Source organism: Rissa tridactyla, chromosome 4 (genome assembly GCF_028500815.1).
Source record: "Rissa tridactyla isolate bRisTri1 chromosome 4, bRisTri1.patW.cur.20221130, whole genome shotgun sequence".
Classification (NCBI taxonomy): domain Eukaryota; kingdom Metazoa; phylum Chordata; class Aves; order Charadriiformes; family Laridae; genus Rissa; species Rissa tridactyla.
Window position 1 is genome coordinate 41,617,093 of NC_071469.1, and position 24,483 is coordinate 41,641,575.

At 45.5% G+C, this 24,483-nt stretch overlaps 1 protein-coding gene across 4 annotated transcripts in view; it reads left to right on the plus strand.

Moving 5' to 3' along the window:
• SMOC1 (SPARC related modular calcium binding 1) overlaps nt 1-18,906 on the plus strand; it is a 130,777-nt gene extending 111,871 nt beyond the window's left edge. For 2 of the 4 annotated variants that reach the window (XM_054199599.1, XM_054199600.1), the window contains exons 10-13: nt 773-878; nt 10,147-10,394; nt 16,590-16,640; nt 18,641-18,906. In XM_054199599.1, the coding sequence (XP_054055574.1) occupies nt 773-878; nt 10,147-10,394; nt 16,590-16,640; nt 18,641-18,657 (422 nt within the window). In that variant the 3' untranslated portion in view covers nt 18,658-18,906. The remainder of the gene's footprint in view (nt 1-772; nt 879-10,146; nt 10,395-16,589; nt 16,641-18,640) is intronic. The other 2 variants (XM_054199601.1, XM_054199603.1) reach the window with 2 other exon arrangements.
• Nucleotides 18,907-24,483: the final 5,577 nt, after the last annotated feature.

Consider the following 24,483-nt stretch of genomic DNA (forward strand, 5'->3'; position numbering starts at 1 on the left):
TAGATTGCCTCATAAAGGTGAGGAGATGGAGAATTTCGTCTCAGCTGTGTCATAACAGGCTGGCACTGTTAGGGGTAGGAGGCCCTGTCAGTCTGCGGTTATGGTGGTGGGGAACTAGACAGCCTCAGCACTAAGTAATGGAAATGGTTACCAAGCTCGTCGTCAGCCCACTTTGTCCTCCTTAAGCCAGGAGTGACTGGGGGTGATTACCACGTGTTGACTTTGATGTATTTCCCATGCAGTGTGATCATGCAAAGAACTGAATTATTGTGGTAGCTGCTGGCAGGCAATGCTCTCTGTGCCTGAAGAGGAGAGTGCAAGCAGCAGTCCTTGCTTTGGCCCGTGCTTTGGGAAGCTTTAAGCTGTCAGTTAGGCGCTCAGAACAGCCATGTTTACAGAGGAAGATGACCCAGGAGGTAATGAGTTGTTTTGCAAACTTCTCTGCAAGTGTCACCATGGGAACTCCCTTCTGCCAGGCGCTTCCAGCACATCCCTGTGGTTATTCTGGTAGAGAACTGGGAGAGGCCATAAAGCTAACCACACGGTCTTCCTGCCAGATATTGTTGGTGACCCTGTGTGTGCCTGGATAAAAGCTGCAGGACAAATTACCACGCAGAGAAACCCACTGAGGGATTCTTCTGCCTTTCCTTAGGGACTGTGATGATGGCTGCCATATTACAAACAAAGGAGGTTCTGGCTGATCCTTGCTGAACTGGGGTAGGAGACAAATCCTGTGTGTTATTGCATTAAACCTCCTCTTTTCTTTCTGCAGGCTGCCCAGAAGGGAAGAAAGTTGAATTTATTACAAGCTTACTTGATGCTCTGACTACGGACATGGTACAGGCTATTAACTCAGCAGCCCCTACTGGGGGTGGGAGGTGAGTCCAGGGAGCACTGGCGCTGAATGCCACCAAGGTAGCTGCAGGGCTCTGGGTGCCTCTGAGGTGGGGGCGGGAGGGAAAGGTGTTGCTCTGCACTGGTTTGGGTTCCTCTGGGTTGCTGGGAGAGGAGCTGAGGCTGCATCTTCAGATGCTGCTTGGTCCTGTCATCCTAGCCCTGCCTCCTTCCGCCCCTCCTCCCTGGCAGCTGCTCCACCATAAAGGTTAGTATAGCCCATTTGAAGTGTGAAATGAGAGCTCAGTGGGAGGAAGTGGCTTGTTCTTTTGTCCCCCGGTGCATGAAAAGACCTAATAAAATGCAAATGGATTGAAGGAGACCGTGTGGCCTAGTGGCTACCACAGGGAGTGAAGAATGCGAACCAAATTCTTGGCAGTACCAGTGCTGTGGTTTTGCTGTGGAGCTGGAGCCAGCCTGCCGATGATGAGAGGAGCTGTTTTTCATGGCCTTTCCCTCTGACCAGCTGCCTGCTCATCCCTCTTGGAAGGAGCAGCAGGTCAGGCCAGTTGAAGAGGTGGGCAGAAGTCTGCGTTTCTGGGGAACTGGAGAAAAGCTGAGGTCTTGTCTCCCCCTTCTGCTTGGTAACAGCAAATCCCCTTAGTGCAGCAGCTGCGATGCTGTGGCAGGACAGGCCATTGAGAACGGACTGTGATGGATTTAAAAGAAGTGCTATATTGCCTTGGCTATGCAAGGCTTCTATGATTCTGGATTCCCCTGACTTTAAAGGCAGTCAGTGCTAGTTTAGCACGGACAGATGCCACAGCAACTAATGGGCGTTCATAGGGGTGTAGACATGAAGGAAGTGCCTCTGTACATGTGTTACTTCTGTGGGTATTGCTCCAGCGTATTGAGAGTAATGTTGATCCCCTGCTTTCCTCTTTCAAAATGCAGAAGGAAGCAGTGCCATCTTTGACTACTCAGGACAAAAAACTTCTTGGGTGGCACCTCTGTTCCTCTTGGTTTCAGTATGGATTGCCTCTGAACCCATATGGTTTTAACTTCGCATTTGGACCTTACAAATCAGGCCAGTGGCTGAGTGCCTGCACACTGAATATTCTGTAACCCATCGAATTAGCAGTATACGCCTAGCATGTCTGTATTCATATAAACAGGATGAAAAATGCCCCAAGGATGGGAAATAAGTTCTGCTCTCCCAGCTATAAGCATTCCAGTGTCAATTCTGTGTAATTTGCATGGTTCAAATGCAGTGGGTAGGGGTGGTGGGAAGCCCTGGAGAGTATTTGATATTAATTTGGCATCTTTGGCATTGGGACTGAAACCCAGCCAATGTAATCATCAGTCTTAAAATAAAGCTTAATATAAACCAATATTGTAGAGACCAGAGATGTATGCCCCCACTGCACTTCTATAAACCAGCAGGCTTGCTTCCTAATGTTCCCCAAGCTTTGTGTATTTCTCAGCTTTCAATAGAAGCCTTTCTGGTAGAATTTTTCACTGCCCAGCTCTTCACACAGTCGTCATGTTGATTTATTTTCAGCTGTAGTGTCAGCAGCCCAGTTGCAAGGGGAAAAAGAAATCTTTTAGCAGGCTGTCCTTTGTGAGGCGAAAGACTGCTACCACCCAAATACTCTGCCTGCCCGCAGCCATGATTAAATTCAGGAAACTGCTCTGGCATAAACTTCCATGTGCATCAGCCAGGCTAAGCGCATACCCCAAAGAACATGCGTCAAGTTTTTCCATCCCACCATGCCATGATGAGACCATTTATTTTGCAAAAAAAAGCATTTCAAGGAATTTTTGGTACTTACATAAAAATTTAATCAGTACAGCTTTCATTTCTTATGAGTTTGCAGAGTTGGGAAGCTGTCTCTGCAATAAGTCCTGCTTTCCAAGTCTTCCAAGGGGAGGAATGTCCCCAGTCCTCCCTTCAGGAGTATCTGAAATTGTCTGGGTGACCTAACTTTGGCACTGGAAATGAAAGCTCTTTTCCAAGATGAAGGGATATTTTACCTATAGGGTTAATCGTAGTGCTTATTCATTTCCAGACATAACAACTAACAAAATACTGGATTTATGACAGTGCTAATCCTGTATCTCCTTGGCCCAGGTTTGCTGAGAAGGTCATGTTGAAAAGAAAAGCTGGAGATCTGGCTATTTGATTTTTCTTAATGTCAGTCATATCAGTTTTAATATCTTAATGTCAGTTTTCTTATTGGTGAGGCAAGCAGGCTCTTCTCCGTCTTTGCCATAATGATGGCAGAACAGGTTCTGTGTTTAAACATGCACTGGTTCCCTCTGTAGCCTCCCTCTTTCTCTTCCTTTACAGTGTTCAGCATTTCATTCTCCTGGGCCTTTTTTAGAGTTTGAACAAATGCATCCAATGATCTAAGGTAAATTTTTAACGTATCACCAGCAAAGCTTATGCCTGTTGCAGAGGGCAGGCCAGGCAGGCAACAAGCCGTGTCGGGTGGCCCCATATATTGTCCTATGTATTTTAGTCAATCTGAGAAGCAGCAAGTAGGAGTTTTAGGGAAGGGAAGGAGTGTTCCTGTTTCTCTGTGGCAGCAGAGAGATGATACTGGCATACAATATGCATCTTTAGCACCAACATTAAAATATGGGACCAAACGCAGAGCCTTTCCAAACTGTCAAGGGCTGAAAAAGCCTAACAGTGAGAATCGTAAGGAGCTCAGCCTACCTTAGGGTATTAAAGGAAAGAAAAAAAAAAAAAAAAAGGGTTGAAAGACGATTTTGTATAATCTGGGTATCTCCAGAGGAACAAAAGCTTTGCAGGCTCTTTAGTCTAGCAAGGAAGAACATGATTAGCTGAATTTAAACAAACTTGTGATCAAAATTTCTTTAAAGCAAGGGCAATTCTAAGGCAGAATGAAGTCATGAGGGAGGTGACAGATTCCCTCTCTCTAAAGCTTTCATCTTAGGCCTGATGCCTTTCAGAAAGACTTGCTTTAGTCAAACCTGAATTATGCTCTTAAGGGTAATTTGATTCACATTCTGTGAGTATGATCTACAGGAAATCAGATTAGATGACCCTGCGGCCTTTAGTCTGAATCTGGATACGTGCACTGAAAACTTCTTGCATTTGCAGACTGTCTTCATCTTCAAGACTTTACCTATTTATGCTGCAAAGCTATTTGTGGCTTTGCAATTAATGTCCGTATTAGCTTTTTGGGGGGGCAGGAGGGAGGAGCATGGGGAGAAATGAGAGATCTGCATTTTAAATACCTCATTGAGCTGTGCTAAACTGCACGCTTTATACTTGGCACACAGAAAAACAATCTAGTAGCAGCAAAGTGAGGCTGTGCAACTTGGATTGCTGCAGGCCATGTAAGTAAAACCTGATAAGACTTTTTTTTTTTTTTTTTTTTTATTGGGCATGCTTAAAACAACCTTGTAATCCCTTATAGGTCTTGTCTCGTTTAAGCAAGTTCAAAGCTATTGACTTTAATTGAGTTACTCTTGCTTTACAATAATGTACATGAGATGAGGACTTCCCTTCCTCATGGCCCTGGTTTATATTACAGCAAAATAGGCAAGTAGACTTCATTTAGGCTTCTGAAACAGAAAATCTCTGGTAAAATTCATTCTTAATTTTAAGTTTATGTAATAACTCCAAGGCACATCTTGTTACTGTATGTTTTCAAAGTAATTAAGGGAGCGCTTGTAGGAAATTCGTTTATTAACCAGTGTTTGGTATACTTTTTGAAAAGACGCATAGTAGAAATTGTTCACATACAAATCCTGTATAATAGGAGCAGCACTTTTTAAAATTTAGCCTTTGCTTTAATACATTTTAGTCTATCTTGTAATTCGAACGTACTCATATTACATGGGGCCTAAACTAAAATAGACCAAAGGGGATCCCGACCTGGGTTTCCCTGGTCTGAGGAACTCTCTTTGGTCCCTGCCAATTCAGAAATGAATTTTAGTTGCCAAAGTATGTGCACTATGGCTTGCTATATTATCAGCAAAAATATTAATGCCCTGTGGAATTTTGGGTTAAAAGGGCAGCTTACAACAGCCATCCTTATCATGTAACACAGCAGCTGTGTCCCTTCATTTTAAGTTGCCAATTATTCCCCGTGTAATAGCCCTAAAAAGTACTTCAGAAAATTGCCCCCAAGGTTCCCTTTCATGCTCTAGTTGAGCAGTTTGAAGCAGGCAAGCACAGCTCAGCACATCTCCAGGGTGTTCTGAAGCCGAGCCATGTTTTAATAAAGATTGACACTTTCAAACAGTGCGGGGAAGTTAATGCCCAACTCCTATTGCATTTCAATTGAAGTTGGATACTAACTTCTCTTTGTGCTCCTATGGAAATTCTAGCCTAATTAAAGGTACAGCAGAGTTTGTGTAAGAGGAGGATCTTTGAACAGTCAATGAGGAGTGAAGGAGGTGGTTTTTAAACCTTCTAAATGAATTATCCCATAAATCTTTAGAAAAGTTGTGTTCAGCATAGTGTTTCATACACAACTTACCCGGAGGAGAAGAAGAAATGGGCCTGTAATAGGAAGATAACTTAAGTTCTAGCTGTAGAGGAATTATGCATTCCCCGTAATGAATTCAGATTGTGTAGTACCCTTTTGTTTAGTCTGAACACAGCTTAGTTTTTTGTTGGCTTCTTGATTCTTTGGCTACAGGAAAGGGAGAATAATAAAACAAATACATTAGAGTAATCCTCTTTGATTCAAGCCGTGTTCTGCCATTACAGCTTTTAACTTTAGAATAGACAACCACAAAGAACAACAAAAGGACAGTAAGAATAGCAAGAACAATTTTCAATTTTACCTCAGTGGGTTAAACTCTTACCACTTTCCACCACTCCCCCAGGCACCTTGGTGGACATCATGAATGCTATTGTGGGCATTGACTGGCAGGGTCAGTCCAGTCATTTCTTTACCTTTGCCCTCATCCGTCCTTTCTTCAGCGACAGCACCAAGCAAGGCAGACATCCTTGCAAAATACTTTCAAGTCATAGAGTCTTACAGCTTTAACTCCTGTAGATATCCCGACTACAAGCATACCTTATGTTTTAGGAGTGGAAGCCAGTCTAACTGTTTTTCTACTCTGTTGCTTCTGCTAGCAGCTTCTTGTCCATCAGTGTTCTTTCATCCTGGAATAGCTCCCTCTGGTTTTTAGTCTCTGCAGTCCGGTTAGGTGATGTTAGGCTGGTCTTAACTCCCCTTCCCTCCATCTGCCTCAGCTGCTGTTGTTGCTACAGAAAGTTTGTATTACAAAATAATAGGTTTTCTAAAGGTCTTCAAACAGGTGGTCATCTGCTGGGTACTTCAGAGTTTGCAACCTCGCTTTCTCTCAAAGCGGTGTTTTGTATTAGGATTTTCTGTCACTGCAACAGTAATGTGGGTCTGTGCAGCCTGGGCAGTGGGGTGCAGTGGGGCTGCAAGTGTGCGGGGAGCAAAGGATCAGCTTTGATAGGAATGGACTTCTGTTTTACTCAGTAAAATTTAGTGGGACATATTACACTTTGACAGCACAGTTCTGTGGAGGACAATGTGATTGCACACTGTACATGGTTTTGTCTCTGAGTAATGTCTGACATTTGCTGCTCTTGTATACTTTATCCTATATACCTCCCCTTCTTCCCTGCTCCTTCCCACTGAGTTAACTCCTCATTTCTTGCAAGGGGCCTCAAGGGCTGGAAAGCATTACAAACTGCGTATTAAAGCTGTCTATTTAATATTTTGGCATATTCTTCTCTGTCTGCTCCAGAATTCAGTGCAGCTGCAAAAGTACATGTCCATGTTTTTTAATAGCCTCTTTGCTTTCTGCCTGTACCCCAGTTACACCAGATGACATGAAGGTGTTCTCTGGAAGTGTGTCTTGACTGGAAAACAGTGTTGTTAAAAGTAACAGTATCTTAACCCACGTATCTCCAAGCATAAGCCACCTAAGAAATACGTATTCTCCTATGGGGGAGCTGGTGGCACATTATACAGGAGGAGGATCAAAAGCCTATTTAGAGGAGATGATATACTTGATGCCAACAAATCAGTAAGAAACCTGAGAGAGCAGTTTCCCTGTCCTAGGCTGTTAATGACAGACATGCTTCTCTTCATTGTTGGTCTGTGGGTGGGCTTATGCTGTATAATGGAGCTAAACTCGCTGGCTTATGTACGGAAGCGATCCAGCAATAGCAGGTTGGATTTGGTATATCAGCTCACACAGAGCTCTTTGCTTCCCCAGCACTCATTCTTTAGGATTGATTGTTTTGCCATAGAGTGCTAAAAAGGAACAATTAGGAAGAAAAGTAAGTACAGCTGTAATGTAGTCAACACAAGAAGACTGAGAAGGCTGTCTGCATTTTGGCAATGTCTGTCTTTACTAGGTCTTACAAGGCTGTTACAGCACTAGAATGAGAGACTGGAATTCAGTGGATTTTTGTGTGACTGGCGTTAGAGCACTCTTGTTGTTTTGCTGGGAGTTGAGAATGTACAGGGCAGCTTTATTCTCTGTTGGTTTTTCTGGATCCTTTATGGTCTGAATGAGTAGAGAGGCAGCCCAACAAAGGAAGTTTGCATCTGAGGGCTGATTTATTTCTCTTGCAACAGCAAAGGAGAGGCAATAGAGGGACTTTCCCCTGGAATAATCCTGCAAAGTCTGTGCTTGCAGGACAATTACAGCCCCCAGATGTATTTCAGCTGACCGGGCAGGTATGGTTGTTGTCATGGCACATCATCAAAGCTAGGTGGCTTAGCAGTGCTGTGAAGTTGCATCAATTCATGTTTCGTGGATGGTGCCTAAGGGCCTTGCATGGGCAGCCGTCAAAGTCAAGATAGTTAGATACCATGTTGTAACCTCAGCCTTCTTTAGTATATCATGTAATTTCATAAGCCAGGGAGATATGGCTGCACTGAGATGATGTGGATCCTTCCTGTTCTGGGGTTCTGGATGAGCATCATAAAGGGCAGGCAACCAACTTGGGAACTGTAGTCCTGCCAAACCAGCCAACAGGAAGTGGTAAAAACTCAGAAATGACTGTATCTTCCTTCCTCCTACAATCCCAGCAGTTAAACTAACTCCCTTTAGCTCCATTAGCATGCTGCAGTTTTCAGCATGAGCTCTCAGCATGTTTGTAAAGGGCAAAGATTGATGTATCATCACCTCACGAGTCAATGTATTTGTATTAGCCTGTGGATTTCCCTGGTTTTCTTTATGGAATTGCTGAAGAGCGCTATATTGCCTCTCTTGGTAATTCTTAAGAGCTCCTCCATGGTGTGCCTCTGAAAAAGCGCCACTTTTAAGACCTGCTTCTGAGTGTCTCTGCAGCAGGTAGAGAGAAACTTCTGTTCCTGTCTGTTGTCTTTCTGCTGTTGGTTCTAATATGCTCTGCTATTTTCTTCATTTCTGCCTCTCCACTTGTGGGCTTTTGGGAAACAAAGGGCAGGCCAAGATGTGGATGAGGGGAATCTCGCATGCAAAAGCTCAGGTTTTATTCCCCTGTCTCAGCAAAAGCAGAATATTGTCCCTTGCAATACAGAACTTCCCAGTGGCTGTTGGAAGCACGCTAGTCTTCAAATGATAGCCAGCTCATTTCCAAAAGGGAGAGAGGCTAATGGCTGCGTTCATAAATGTCATAAAAACAAGCTACAGGATGTGTTTTTATTCTCTCCTGTCATCCTGGTCTTTGCATACAGTTTCAAGGCTCTGAAAAATCCAGGCACTCCCTTAGCTTCCTGGGGGGGGAGGTTTTTGCAATTTCTGCATATCCATAGGTGGCTCCAGGTGTTTGCCTTGTATTTTGGCTCCCAAAACAAAGCCAGACTTATTCCCAACCTCTTCTTCTTCCCCTACAGTGTTTATCCCACTGTACATTGACCAGATGCTGTGACTGAATGCCAGGCTGCTGCTCAGCTAAGAATTAAATGATGAAAGGGATAGTTTCAAATAAAACCTTGGGAAAAATGTTGTGCACTTTATTTGCTGCTCTCTACTGTGTGTATTTACTTGTTGTGAAGATACAGATGTCTCTGGATAGGGGCTACCTTTCTAAATTGTATTCTCATTTGTTAAAGGTATCAGAGAAGGTTAATGGGGATCTCTGTTCTCCACCTAAGGTCCGTTGCTTGCTTTCTGCACGTTGCAGATTCCCCTTCATTAGTGATTTAAATTACCACAGCGGTACGGTGAGGTTTTTATTTTTCAGGCTCTGTAACTGCATTTTAGAGGCAAAACAGGTCATACTGGAAGGCCAAAAGAGTTTTCTTCCTTCTAGTTCCCAACAAAGAAATTTTCAGTGACAATTTAAATATATATCCTACCAGTTTCTGAAACAAGGTCGATGACAGTCTTAAAGTACATTTTATAAGGTACCTGGGTTCATATTTTCCCATCAGCTGGAATGCCCCAAACTCTCACCAGAATCTGGCTGCCTGCAGCATGCAACTGACACTGCTTAAATGGTATGACATAGCAGTGCCTGTTCAGTGATGACTTGACGTTGAATGGCAGCATTCTCTATTTGTGCATCTTCAGCTGTTGCTTTTCCTCCTGCTCCTCTTCTCCTCTCTGATACTGTTTGTTGTTGTCCACAGAAAGAAAATGTGAGCCACTAACGTCAAACTTGTAATATCACAATGAGTAAGAAACGAAGCAAACTGAAGTTGCCAGTTCCGCAGTATTGCTTTTAATGGATTTGTGGTGCTTGTCTGCTGTGGAATTCTTGTGTATAAATCAACCATGTGAAAAGCATTAAATATGCTGAAAATACAGCACAGGAGTTCAGATCGTATAAATAGATACGGCAAGAATGTTGCATCTTGCCAAGGACATTTTCAAACAATGAATGTGTCTTGCATTAAATGAATTTGTTCCCTTTCTGAAGTCTAGATGTTGCTATCACAGAAACTACCATGACAGCTGACAGTCACGGCTCTCCTGCTGGTAACTCAAATGGGAGCCCAAGGGTCAAAAGGACCATGGAGATTGCCTTTTGCCCTCTAGAGGGGATCCTTCTGGGATTAGGCAGGGTTTCAGCAACTGGTGTGAGGAGAACCAGAGCTACTGAGGGTATCAGTCTCAAGGAATGTCTCGGCATGTCTTGTTAATGCTGAAGGACATTTTTAGAAAAAGTTCATCTCTCTCAAAAGAGCCCAGCTAAAAAGAGGAGATTGTAAGACGTGTGTATTTTGCCTTTGCTTTTAACATGGCATAGCGTGCATCTTACTCGGTGAGCAGCTTTGGCTCCTCATTATATGCTTGATAGTGTTGGTGAGAGCACCCATTTGTCGGGGGCCTTTGCTTCCTCTGTTCCAGGTTCTCTGAGCCAGACCCCAGCCACACGCTGGAGGAGCGAGTGGTACACTGGTACTTCAGCCAGTTGGACAACAACAGCAGCAATGACATCAACAAGCGGGAGCTGAAGCCTTTCAAGCGTTATGTGAAGAAGAAAGCCAAGCCCAAGAAATGTGCCCGACGTTTCACTGACTACTGTGACCTCAACAAGGACAAGTCAATCTCGCTTCAGGAGCTGAAGGGGTGTTTGGGAGTCAGCAAGGAAGGAGGTGAGTGTCTTTCTTTCCCCATTGCATGAGAATAAAAGGCTTGACATGGAGTTGCAGCGAACTCAGGAATCAGTTTTCTCCCAGATGATTCAAAAGTGCCACAGTTTGTGTGAGAAAATGAGTGGGATTAATACCCTGCCATGCAAATGTAGTTATTTGTGTTATGGCTCTGACTTACATCCCCTATCATGAACCTTTGTGCTAAGCAGTATATGGAAGCAGGGCAAAAAGATGAGCCTTGCCCAGGACCCTGCTTATACTGTAGAAGCCCTTGGAAACTGTAGTTCAGATCAGGTCCCTTCTGAGTAATGCACTGCTAACAATATTCTGTTGTCTCAGCCATGTAGGTTGGATGATGTATGAGCCAGCACAGACCCAGTCCTTCTCCGGAGACCCTGTTGACTAACAGAAATAATATTTATTTTCATTGCTAAATCCAGCATGCAGGAAAGCGGATGACGCAAAGAGAACAGCTCAGAAGGAAGGCACAGGGCTGTACTGTTGCCCTTTTTCAGAGTTAAATTGCACTTCAAGACTGGGGCAGAAATAGGGCATATGAATAACATACTTTCCTTTCTGTTTAGTGCCTGAGCAACCAGACCATCCTGCTTCTGTTTCTTCCTCTTTCATCTTCACCTCATCTTCTGTTGGGACCTGGACCAAGTTGATGTTTTTTGAATTTTATGAATTGAAACTGTTCAACCCAAATTCAGTAATTATCAGTCATTCTTAACTGTGGGCAGATTTGCTTGGCAGGAGAAGGCAAACAGGCAGATTCCAGGGAACTAATTTCCTGTGCAGGTGTCTTGGCTGTGCGGGCAGCTCTTGTTATAATCATTGTGTTGATTGGGAAGGGTGGGTAGCTTGCTTTCTCCGGGCTTAACCTTTCCTTAGTTCTTTCCTCAGGTTTAGCACGAGCCAGTGCATTCGGGTGTTGGGAAGTTGCCTCTTCCAGGTTCTTTGCAAACATCTTAGTTATTGTAATAAGTCTGTTGCATTACTTGTCAGCAGTGATTAGCATTCAGCTTCCCTAGCTCAGTGGAAGTTTTTTTCTTAGTCATTGGTACCTTACTGAGGAACGACATACCAAAATAGCAACCCTGTTCCTTAATTTTATTACCTTCCCAATAAGCTGAATATGCCAAATGAGTTTTATTGCTATTTGGCTTGGAATAAGACTCTCTGGAATCTGCTGTCTTGGCCAACCAGCTGTTCAAAAATTTAGTTTATGGAAGGGGGGGAAAAAAGGGAGAGGAGGAAGAAAATGTGCATCTTTGAGCCAGCGTGAAGGAAAAATAAGGCAGTGAGATATTGTTGTGAGTGCCTGATTGCCCAACTATTTGCTGAAAACACAGCCTTGACCTTTCATGGTTTCTTCCATTGTATGAGGACAGGATTGTGTGCAAAAAGGGGCTCTGACCTTGTTTTATCATACAGCTCCACATACTTACGAAAGGCCTGAGAAGCCTTGAGGATCAAAGATAAAAGGGTAAGTTATGTGGAAAGAGGACCAAGGGGGTCTAAAGGATGGTGAGGGCTAAAAAGCAGGAGAAGGGGCAGGCAGCACAGGGAGCAGGTACTAACAGTAGGAAAGAACTGAGGGGAGGGTACTCCAGAGGTTCAGTAAGCAAGTTTGCGATGGATCTTTTTTAAGATTTTTGTGAGGTGGTAGATGACATGTTTGTTCTGCTTGCTATTCACAAGAACTTCTAAATTAAGAAATAACCAGTAGCTTACCCCTTCTCCAGCGTTCCCTTATCCTAATCATGGGTGCATGCAGTCAGTCAACTAGTTCATGTATTTGCTCTCTGTTTCTTTCTCTGTACCGTGGCCTCCAAACATCTGCTGGGGCTGTGAGGTCACTGTGGGTCCAAGCCAAGAGCTAGTTGGGAACCTTTTTGATGACATACTTTCAGTTGTAAACTGCCAGTCAGATGAAACCAAAACTCTTCATGGAAATGTTTCTGTTTCAACAAAAGCTTTGTTGGAAACGTTTTTCTGGTCTGGATTGGATGAGGAATGGTTGGAGGGAGGCAAGGAAAGTTATCATTTCCCCGTGGTATACTTCGTTACAAATGGACTTGCCTCAGATGTTCCAAATCCTGGTTGGGTATCCAGCAGCCTAAGGACTAAAATGAAGGAGGTCATCATTCCACATGAGCGTGCCTCCTGTTAGGCAAACTGAACACTTGTAATGATTTTTAAAATAAAACTTAATACAAATTTGGTAGAGTTTGGGTTGCTGAGGAAAACAAATGTTAAAGCATTTTTGTCAGTGTTTTGCTTTTGGGTTTGGTTTTTTTTTTTTTTTTGGCCAGTTCCATTCAAATGTGGAAATAGTGTTGCTTGAAGGAAGCACAGGGCATAGGATAAATCAGCACTGTTACGTGCCTCTTGGGCTCTAGATCGTCTAAATAAATAAGATTTATGTGTGAGGATTCAGCTGGGATATTCATAAGGACAAACCTGAATCTGAGCTCTTTCCAGCTTGGGATCAAATCTGTCCAAGATGCATAGTTCTGTGTGTCATCCCCTCCTCAGTAGGTTCTTGATGCCTGTGGTAACCTAATATGTGGGTGCTGCCAGACAGTGGCTCTTCAGTGAGGAAAATAGCTGTCTATTCAGCCAGCAACCTGTCCTCTTTTCCATCCTTATGATGTCCCAGAAACTTGCTGGGAAATCTGCTAGGTCTGGTGGCCACTTTACACAGCTCTTGCCCCTCTGCTTAAACCAGATGTGTTTCTATCAGGGGCAACTCAGATGGAAAAATGCCATTCCTGGATCTCAGAATGGAGTAGCCACATAGATCCAGCCTTTGAGGGCTTGCAGAAGCCTGCAAATGGTTTCTTAAACTTGAGGAAGAACAGGCAGAGAGGGTGTGTAGCTTGGAGTATGCCAGAAACGGTCTTTGCCATCATTTGATCTAGGATTGTCTGTTTGAGGAATTGTGGAAGGAAAACAGACTGATTTACAGCCTGTTAAAAGTTAGCATTCATCAGTGCAGCCTGCGCAGCCTGAGTTAGGGGGGGAAACCATCTGTGATCAAAGAACAAATTTAGCTCTATGCGTTAGTCAAAAGGCAGGGTCCTTGAGAGGAGATAGATGTGCACTGTAAAGCTTTGCTGGAAAGTTACTGGACCCGAGATTAATTGGAGTCCAGTGGTCTTGAAGAGCAGGACTGTCGATCTGAGCAAGGCTTATACCAGTTGTGCTGACTGCAAAATGCTGGAGTTGAGTTTTACCTCTATATTCTTCCAAATTCAGAAGACAAAGTCAGCATTTTGTGCATGCCCAAAGAGGAACTAAGGGATTTAGCAGTGAAGAAATGTCCCTCTGCCAGCTGACGGGAAGTTTCCTTCTGCCAGTTCAGATCCCGTGATTGCTTTGCCATCCAAGAGCTTGTCAGATGGTAGGTGTTGGGCGCGCTTCACAGGCCATGAGGACTCCTGGGTTGGCACCCAGCCACAGTTTGTGCCACCAGCACAAGAGCACATTCCAGAAACAGGATCAAAATGTCTTAATTAAAAAGTGTGTGTGTGTAATTAAACAGCATGTCATTTTCTACTGAAGCTGAGCAAATAGTACAGAAAGAAGGAAAAATAATGGACAGTCTAAACAGCAGATTTAATTCCATGATATTCGGGACCCTTCTTATTGTTATCCGCAGAAGTGACTGATTCTCTGTGTGCTTGGGAGGCTTCTGGGAATGAGGATGCTCTATATCACCGCTGTGCAAGCGGCTGTGTGGGAGCAGGTAGCAAGGAGCAGTCACCAGGGAAAGACTTCTGGACCAATGATGGTAGAAAGCTGAAAACAGTCTGAGAGGCTCTGAGAAAACTGTGACCAGGTAATAACTGAGTTAATAAAAAGGAAATTCAGAGTACATCTAATTACAGTTAGATTAGAATGTAAATGAGCTCTGCTGGTTCAGTGCTTGGTTTTGTTTGCCTTGTTCAGATATCCCCCTTTGGAGCTCAGTAGAGATGCTGTAGTTCGTCGCCTTTAATCTTGAAGAAAGTTACTGATGGTTAGTATGAATCAGGACATCAGTATTGTGCTGAGAAAGCTGCCGGGGTTTCCTTGGGGCTTTTCCTTTTGAAAGACACTTGGCCTAATCTAGTGTGGCTAGTATTGTTACCCAAGAGACCGTACTTGTGAGGCTGAGAAAATACTGTGCATTATGAATTTACTGAATGATGGGATGTTACTCTATAATACCCAAGGGTGTCCCAGATATATGTTAGTAACCCGCTGTCACCATCTGCAATATTTCTTCCTCTCTTTCATGCCAATTTTATGCCCGGCGCAGAGTTGTTTTGGCAAGGTTTTGCCTTCTGCAGGTATATGTGGTTGGCCTGAGTTTATATCGAAGGCAGACAGCTCAAGGCGATTCTCTCTGTATTTGGAGTGACAGTGGTGTGCCTCGGGGTCGCTTCCCATCACAGATACATGGGACCAGCCCCATCCTACCAGGCTGCTGGAAAGGCGTGCCCTGCCCAGCCTGGAGCATCCCCCCCATTTCAGGGATGCTCCCTGCCTTTTCCGTCAGCTTACCTCGACCTCCACGCCTCTTTCCGAAGACGAACAGGGCTCATTCACAGCAACGCACCGTAGGCATAGCTGCACTGGTTGTAAAAAGGGGTTTTTTGGGATAGCTTCCGCCTTGCCCGTGCGGCCGGGGCCGGGGCGGGCCGTGCGCGGCCCACCAGCGCCCTCCAGGGCCCGGCCCCGGGAGCGGCTCCGACGCCCCCCCCCCCCGGGAGAGTCCCAATTAGCTCTGGAGGAATCTGCCTTTTGGCAACGGGCTCTGCTTTTTATGCACGGGCGCAGGAATAAGCGAACAACAGCGGCTCTTCTGATCTCGCCGGGGCAGATGGTGATAGAGGCCGGCATTCAGGGGCCTTGAGATAACTTACTGTGTTTATACAGTTTCTCTTATTAACAATCTCTAAAGCCAACGGGTTCTGCGTTCTGTCCCATTTCAAACTCAGCCACCGCCACCTTTCTTTCCCTCTCTCTTTTCCTTCCCAGTGGTTCTGCTCCTGTGCTGCTGCCCAGCGCCCCGGCCCCGAGGCTCCCCGGTCTCCCCCCTGCCCTCTGAGCTTCTGCTCACCTTGCTCTTGCGTAGAGATAAGTTTGCTGTAGCTGCCAGTGCGCAAAGTACTTCATGTGCAAAGCAAGCTGTGCAGTCAGGTCAGATGCACACGCAAATCAAAGATAAGTGTCTTAGGCTGGGCCAGAGCGGAGGGCAGCAAGAGGCTTACTGCTTCTGGCAGGGAGCAGGAGTTCCCCTTTCCAGCTCATCCCTCATCTGAAATCAGACCAAGCGGCTAGCAGGAAATGTAACATGCTTTCGAGATCTCCTGTAATCCTTGAACTGTCTGTACCCAGGGCATGGTAGGAACAGGTTTATTGTCGAGGTGAGAGCCCTTGTCATGAGCTCCATCTGGTGTAGGGTGTGTGTGTCTGTATCTCATAGAATCACAGAATTGTCTAGGTTGGAAGGGACCTTTAAGATCATCGAGTCCAATCATCAACCTAACACTGCCAAAACCACCACTAAACCGTGTCCCTCAGCACCATGTCTACCCGTCTCTTAAATACCTCCAGGGATGGCGATTCAACCACTTCCCTGGGTGGTCTTTCCCCTCTGCTCACAGTCAGGCTCCACTCATGACACAGGCACAGCTCTGCAGTCTGTCCCTGCCCTTCTGCCAGGTATGAGTTCAGGTCTTTTGATTTTAGGCAGCTGTTTGTTTGGTCCAAGCTAAAGATCTAGTAAACTTGGGCTATCTGTACACCTACACCTTCACTTTTCTGGCTGCCCCCTGTCTACATGATGTTATTTTGCTTGCTCTTAGCAAAAACCGTTTTGAGAAACTTCATGGTGCTGCTTGCATCCTTCCTTTCTTCTTCTTCCTCCTTCCACAGTTTAGTTTAACCTTGTAATTGTTGCTTCTTGCCCTCTGGATTTTCATGACATTCAAATACTACAACACCAGGTATTTAAGATCTCTCATCTCAAGCACATTAGTCTGACTCTTGCATGTGAATCTTAAGGAGTGCTGGCAGGACTTGCTGTGTGCACACTCAGAGGAGCTCCTTTGAACCTGCCCTCCAACAGCAGACAGTGGGGAGGCTTCTTTGTCATGCCATGGCATTTATTGCCTTTAACATGGTTCTTGGATTTTACAGGTAGCCTGAGCAGTTTCCCCAATGGAAAAAGACAAGGCCTTAACCCTTTCAGTGAGTATCTTGTCAAAATGTTTCCTTTTTTTCCTGTGATAACCATGTTCCCCAAAACTCATTCTCCCCTGCTCTCCTGTGTTCACAAATACCAATATAGAAACAGCTGGAAACCGAAGTTGTTTATAAGAAGTGTGAATATAATAACATGCAGCTTAGCTGCATCATCTCCAAGTCCAGCACTGTGTCTTCAGCTGGAGCAGACAATACATTGCTTAGAAATTAGAATAGGATACAGCAGTTATGGGATGAACACTCTCCTATCCTATTCTCCCTGCTTCTACTAAGCAATGATTTAGGTGATTTGTTGTGTTTACATAACGTTACTCCATGGACAATTTCCCATGAAGACTCTTCTCTGTCCTGGTGAAGGTCTGCTCTCCTCTGTATTTTGTGGCAGTGAATCGCACCCTTTCATCAGGCATAAAGAACAACTTTGATTTGTTTTGCTTTTAGTCCTGCTGCCTCATGGTTTCATTGTGTGCTTCTCATTTTGGATTGTGAGAAACAGTGAGCAGTTATCTCCTGCCTGTCTTTCTCCTGCCCCTTGTTGTTTATAGCTCTCCAACACATGCCTGGTTAGACACTGTTCTGTGTTGAAAAGACCCAGGCTACATGTTTGCTTAACGGCAGAAGTCTTCCCATACCTCTTGCTATCGTCCTTACCTTTCTGGGTACCTTATCTGGTCCTGATGAGATGGGCTGAGCAGAGAACTGAAAATAAAGATCAGCTAAGCCTTACACATTGAGATAGTGATGTTTCTTGGTGTATCCTCAGTTCTGAGCATGTATTTGATTTTTGTCTGCTGCTAAAAGCTGAGCCGGAGGCATTAAAGAAAATTATAAAATGCATAGTGTGGCCTTCAAACTCTTTCCTAGTCGCTCAGGGTACCCAGTGTAGGGCAGGTCATCCCCACTCACGCCCTGTGTTGACTGTATAGACATTGAAGTCAATCCACTGTTTTTATGAGCTGGTCATTGAGCACTGTGAGCGCCTTTTACAGAGCTGTGCAGTCAATTTCAAATATCGCTATTTGGAATAATTTTGCATTTGACAATATTCACCCCCTGTGACAGGGCATGTCGATTAGTGCCGATCATGGCGATCATACCACTACCACCGAGGCCTGTGTGGTAACCTTTCTCCTCTCCAAAATCCAGACCCATACTCTTCTGCCTTCTCTTCAGCATATTTTCACCTGTAATTAATCCACAGAACTCTTTCTCTGGTCCCGTAAGAGCTTTGATTATTTAAGAACCTTTGATGAGGGGCTTTGATGCACAAGGGTGTGTGCATCCATCTGACCGGCTAATCAGCGTGCTCGCACCATCCACTGGAACACGAATAGCTCAGCAGGGTCCTGGGCCCCCCAGCTCCACGTACGCTGTATCCCTGCCGCAGATTCAGTAGCTCGGTAGGCTTCAGAGTGCCTGGTGCAGGCAGGTCTCCAAGAACGGTTGAGCAGGGAGACCACGGCATCGTGCTGTTGCAGAGGTGGGGAGAGGTGGCTTGCCCTCACCCTCCGTGCTTGCCTCCTTCCAGGCCTGCTTGCCTGCTGGGGTAGGAGGCAGCTGGCTGTGGCTCATGAGGGAGATGGTGGCAGGGCAGCCTCACGGCAACGGGCTTCTGCATCAGCCGTGGCAGGTGGAAGAGCAGAGGGAGAGATGTCGGACCAGTTGTTTGCCCAGACTGCATGCCCATTTCCACGGAGGAGGAGAGAGAGGGAAGTGGTAGTTTATGTTTAAAAATGCGTCAGTCCGTAGGGCTCCGTGTGACTCACTCGGTGCTTTTTTCAGCAAGGCTGTCTCATTAGCCGCTGGTTGTTTTCAGCCTCACAGCTTACTCTGGGATCTCAGCCTTCCGGGGCCGCGGCTGCTGCAGAGGCTGTACTGTATCTTTATCAGTCCGGTGCCCTTTCGGTTTTAATTTGTCTTTTTTCCTCACTTTCCCTGCTTCTGTTTTGTTTTCTTTTCCCCCCTTGCCCACCCTACCCTTTCAGTAGGTCGCCTGGTGTAGCAGCAGAAGACAGGAAGGGAAGGCGGGAGCCAACCCAAAGGAAAGAAAGATCCAGCGACAGACGGACAGACACCTTGCTGCTTGTGAGCATGCATGCAGCATCAGCAACATCCAACGTAGCAGAAGTGGCACCCAGAACATTTGCACTTTTTAATAATTGGTTTGGGTTTGTTTTTAATTGCTTTTCAATGCCATTATCTAATACTTTAGAGAGTGGGGGGAAGCAGAATCATGACTTTTTAAAATTGGAACAGCTACTGATGACGTAAAATTGAGTTCACTGGGACTCAAAGAAAGAGAATTTTATATACTGTATATAAATATATATGTAAATTGTACAGTTGTCTTGTACAGGGGTTGGAGTCACTGTTCTGTTCCTCCCTTTGCTTTTGAAGGCTGTTAGGGTTAGAGGGACGCTTTGCATTTAATGGATTACAGTAATGCATTCATTTCTGCCACCAAACCATCATTCAGTTGCAAACCTTAACATCGCCATGCACAAAGGAGCAAGTATGTCAGCATGACTCGTGCTTTTGGATGTGCACACTGCACCCCAGATACCAAATGCTTCTTGGGAGCAGCTGAACCCCTTCCTTTCTTACTGTAAAGCCCTGTTCAACTCACAGGCAATTGGGCTTTTGTGAGAGCACAGTTTTTGCCTAAGTATTGGTGCACTGCAAAGCTGCTTAAAGTAGGGATAGAAAAGGGTTTTATCAAGGACATACAAAAGTAGTTTCTGCACCTGTTGCAAGTTGGGCAGAAATGAATTGGAAATGCATTACTATCCAGGGTCAGAAGACATGCTTAGCAAAGATGTGCCATGCCTCGGGAATCTAACGCCGTAGGAAGGACGTGGGAGCTGTAGGCCTAGTAGAGTCAGCGGAGTGAAGTCACACATCTTCCTCTCTGACAAAGTGTTCATCTGTATGTTGTACAACAATAAAAATATTGAGAACCCTGCTAAAAGCAGCATCAGCCTGCCTTGTGGCTTTGCTGAAGAGCAAAGAACTTATTTGTCAGTGCAGAAAGACACAATCATGCTGCTGGTTCCCAAGAGTCTGGCTTACTCGTGTTTCAACTCTACAGCTTGGGCTGCCGTGCTCACTGGTAAAGGACTGTCTGCAGTGACTGTTCTTGTCTTTGGTGGTTGTGAATCCCAGGCTTCTCTCCCGCGCGGTGGTGTGCCTGCCTAGCTTAGAGTATCCACTTCACCCAGTTGGCTGCAATCAGTATCTCCGCTGTTACCACACTCTAGTGTCACCACACTCTGGTGTCACATTACAATAGCAGTGAAGGCTTGGATTGAGGACCAGGGTCTCTTGGGGCCACAGGGGCTGTTTCAACTACCAGCAGTTTTTCCAGAGTTGTTTCTTACTTAACCTCAAATACAATTGTGAAGGCAGGGGCAGGCGAGGGACACCTATATCAGCAATCCTAGGTTTGGGCAGAGTGTGGTGGGACGCACAGTGTTTTGCTTTCTGCATTTCCAACCACTGTCAGCACTTGCCCGTTCATGGGAAACGTTCTGAGCAGCCTCCCACTTCAGACCTGGTGATCCTTGTGCCACTCCTCTCCGGACCAAGAAGCTGTAGTCGGAGATGATGAAGTGCCATGCTAATGTGAGATCACACCAAGAATTGCTTGTAGCACTATTGCATTACTGTAGAGACTGGGCTTGACCCTTGAGGCTTTGTTGCTTTGGTAAAAGATCTTGTGATGCAGCATCTTCAATCTGTGGCACATCGTTGTGACGATAGCATGAGATAACTGCATCACAGCAGGAGTATCGTGATGTAAGTCAGTGCCTTGTTGCTAAAATGGAAAGTTAAACACCCTACAATCTTTCTATAAAAATCTTTTTAATAGTAATAATAACAGCTCTTCCTCTGGAAGTAGATTGGAGCTAATTAAAGCATTGGACATGGTTAAAAACACCTCTGGTAATCTCTGAAGTATGCATCACACCACCATAATATAAAGAACTTCTCTCTTTAACAAGAGCAGATCCTGCTGCTCCTGGATCTTCATGGTTCCTCACATACAATGTGTGTGCTTTACTGGCCTGCAAGCTCCCATCTGCTTGATTGACTCTTCACTTTTTAAATGCCCGGGATGCATCTTTTGTGGGTTGAAATGATTTGGTTTAGTGTATAGTTAGAAATGTCCGTGTCACTCATTAATCCTTTTGTAGGAGTAAAGAATGAATCCAACTGTATAAAAAAACCTCTCCTTTTTTAATATGCTAGTTTTAGGAATTAAAAGCTCTGGCTGATGGGTTGGTGGTTGTTTTGCCTTTTTTTTTTTTTTTTTTTTTTTAAACGTATAGTTGCATCCAGCAAAAGCAGCCACTTGGATGCCTATGGGAGTTCTGTCAGCCAGCCACTGGGGCCAGGCAATGCCCCGCAAGATTGCAGAGGGAGAGCAGAGCTGCGGCAAGTCGATACATCTTTTCTTTTGGAAATGGCAGCAAACCAGCCAGCCAGTGCTGCTGCCAGTCACATAAATCCTTTTGCAAACCTCCTTTTTCTCATCCCTGTGTCCTTCCCCTCTAAAAGGCCTGCATCCACATGTAGTTTGTGATTAAAATTGGGTCAATTCTTCAAGGAAGCCAAACGAGAGGTGGCTCTTGATGTTAGCTTTGGTATTGGTGGGTATTCATGTTGCTGTGCTAGAGCTGACTTTGTGGATGGCTTGGGATCCAAGCATTATATTGCTTCCCCCTTTATTTTCATGGGAGAAGCCCAAGTCCCGGCTTGCTGGGTTTGCACAGGCCTCTGAGCAGCTTTTGGCAATGCTTGTACATTGGCATGCAAGACTCAACCAGCATGATTGTGTGATGTCTGGGCAGGGGTTGGGTTACTTGTTCTGGGGTTTGTGTGTTGGGAGCTCCTGCAGACGGTACTGGTCCTGATTCATATGCTATCTATAACTCATCCTATGAGTTGTCCAAACAGTCTGTACTCATCAGAAGAGAGCAGCGCCTCAGCTGTCCTCTTCCCTCATTGCTTTTATTGCCAGATAACTGGCCAGGCTACCTGGCTGCTAGGCCAAACTTATCTGGTGGTGCTAAGCATGTTCTGCTCGGCCTTGCATCAGTAGCATCCTACTGAAGCTGGGGCATGGGGAGTGTCAGCGTTGTGCCTGGAAGCAGACCCTGGACATGTCTCTCCTCATCCTTCAAGTCCTCCTGGGCCTCTCCAGCTCTACTTTGAATGACAGCTGAAAACAGCTGGGACAGAGAAGAGAACCAGGGCTCCACAGTGCAAGTCATCCGCTCTTCCTGCCAGAAGCAAAAGTCTTTCCTTTGTTGCTGATCCTCCAAGGACATAGTGTGTTGGAGGGAGCTGGATTATGGTGGGATTCATTCGTGTGAAGGCACCGCTTTCCATGGCCTGAGTTTATATTGAACTTACCCTGCCCCAGCACATTTCTGCCGATGGCGCTGTTTGTTAGACTGAAAGGCATCTGTTTGATTTTGATTTTGTAATAAAATAGATAACTTTTGCTCCAGTGTCTCGTGGTGGTTTCTTGTTGAATCTTGATTTCCAGAACTCATCTCTTTCACAGAATGTTGTTCTGTTACCTACGCAGTGCCATAGGAGAGGGAAGGGGACCTTCCTGCTCCCAGAGTCATGTGCCCGTCTTTGGCTGGGATCTGAGATCCTAGGGTGTTGCTCTGTGGTTTGATGACAGCTGCCTGAATCTGCCTCAGGCTGCTTTGAAAGGCTGTGAAGCTTCAGCAGGAGAGTAGAGGTGACTGCAGAAGGTGGGACCCATAGCTAAGTGGGATCTCATAGCAGAGTCTCCCTAAACCAGGGACAGAAGACAGGCACTACACCTCACATCTCCTCATCCCCACTCACCTCTAATTTTGCTGGTCAGGCCTTGTAACGTGGTAGCCTGAAATACTGTCTTCTAGGTGTTGTCCAAAACCTTTTAATCCTCAGAGGTGACAAGTAGCAAGCTATGTTAGGAAGCCACTGCTATGGTGAAAAATGCGATTTCCTAGGCTACAGGGAGGTGGTAGAGGCTTCACCAGAGGCTGCAGCACCAGGTCCATGATAGAGGAGGCCACACACTATTCCCATCAAGCAGATATGACCAGCTTTCTCATCACTGTCTATGTCATTTCACTTGATCACATGTAAATCTCTTGCAATTGATAAGGAGCCAACTCATTTATTGCACATCAAAGGGGAGGCAGTTGCAGTCCCAAGGGGAGGTTTTCTGCTTGTATAGTAGTCATGTGCTGGCTTGTTTGTAGATGGGCAGAGAGGGGTCTGCTAAGACTGTTGTCTTGAGGTGCAAGTTCAATGACAAAAGGAGAAAATGCAGGAATGAGTGACAGCCAATACGGATTTGTCAAGAATAAACTGGCAAACCAAGCTAATTTCCTTGTATTGCCAAGGTAGCAGCTTGTGGGGCTAAGGGAGAAGCAGTAGTTGTCATCTCTGGAGTTCTGCAAGACTTAATTAAAAGTAGGAAAAGAATATTTGTTTTAAAAGAAGAGCAACTCATTGGCCGTGGCTCCTGTTTCTGGGGTCAACATAAGGTGCTCTGAGAGGCCTTCACCCTTCCCTGGCGGTGCAGTCGTTCTGTAAGCAAGTCAAAAGAACTACAAAGAGCTCGCTTCTGCCTCTGCTTCCAACAGTGATATTGCCAGAAGACCTTTCCTCCTCCCCTGCCTCTTTCCCCCTTATCTTTGACATAACTAACAAAATCCACATGCAGAATGCCGACCTTCTGACTTCTCAGCAGCCAACCCTTGCAAGCCATTTCAGGCAAAATAACTTGGCAGCCCTCCAAAAGCTGATATTAAATCGGACAGCAGGATCTGCAGAAGCGGAGCTCCTTACTTTGGAAAACACCTTGAAAACTGAAGTGCGGTAAAAAAAAAAAAAAAACACACCGCCTCAGGAAGTGGGAGTATAACAGCAAGTATTGTCTATGGAGCGTTTGTGAGACAACCTGAGGCGGGCTGCTTTGAGAAGCAATGTTGTTTTCTGCCGCTCTGTATCCGAGGGCCTGCTTACCGATTTTAATAGTTGTTTTTGTTTTTCAAAGGCGCCTTGCCTGGGCACACCAGGAGGTGTCTAGCTTTTGTTCAGAAAACACCACCAGCTCTGTGCTACCCTTTGTACCGCAAATAGATGTTCCCACCTCCCGCAAAGGCACGAATGAACATTTATTCCCCGTTACCTTGATCTTTTAGCGCAGTGGGACTCAGCTGAGGGTCTTCTGGCTCCCAGCCCCGGCAGAGGAGCCGTGGCCTCAGTGCGTACCTAGCCAGTCGGCATCCCCTTGAGCTCCCCACCTGAGCTAGACCCGCACTGTGCTGCGGCAGAGGGACGAGGGAGGGGGGACGAGGGAGGCAGAAGTCTGCGTCTCCCAGAGGTGGAGGTTTCCACACCTTGCCTCCTCTCTTGGTGCCAGCAGGAATAGGAGGCCCAGCTCTCCTGCATGCAATTCACAACTAGGTGGCACTACTTCGCAGCTCAGAGTTGCTCCTCGGTGCCAAGAACCGGGAGTCGGGAGCGCAGATGACTTCAGCTCACCTTACTAAAATAGACATTTTCAGTTCCACTACGAAACAGATCCTTAATTCATTGCTTTTTGGTATGTGAACAAAGGACTCGAAACTGCGTGTGCCCTTTGTCCTCGGTTTGGTGAAATGAGTTCTTCTGTAGCATCTCAGCGCTGCGCTTCAAGCAAATAAAACCGGCAGAGTTTGAATGTCCGTCGTACAGGACAGCTTTGGCTCTGCACGGCACAAAGTACCATTGCTGTCTCCCTCAGTCATGATTTTGGCTGGGACCACTCAAGTAA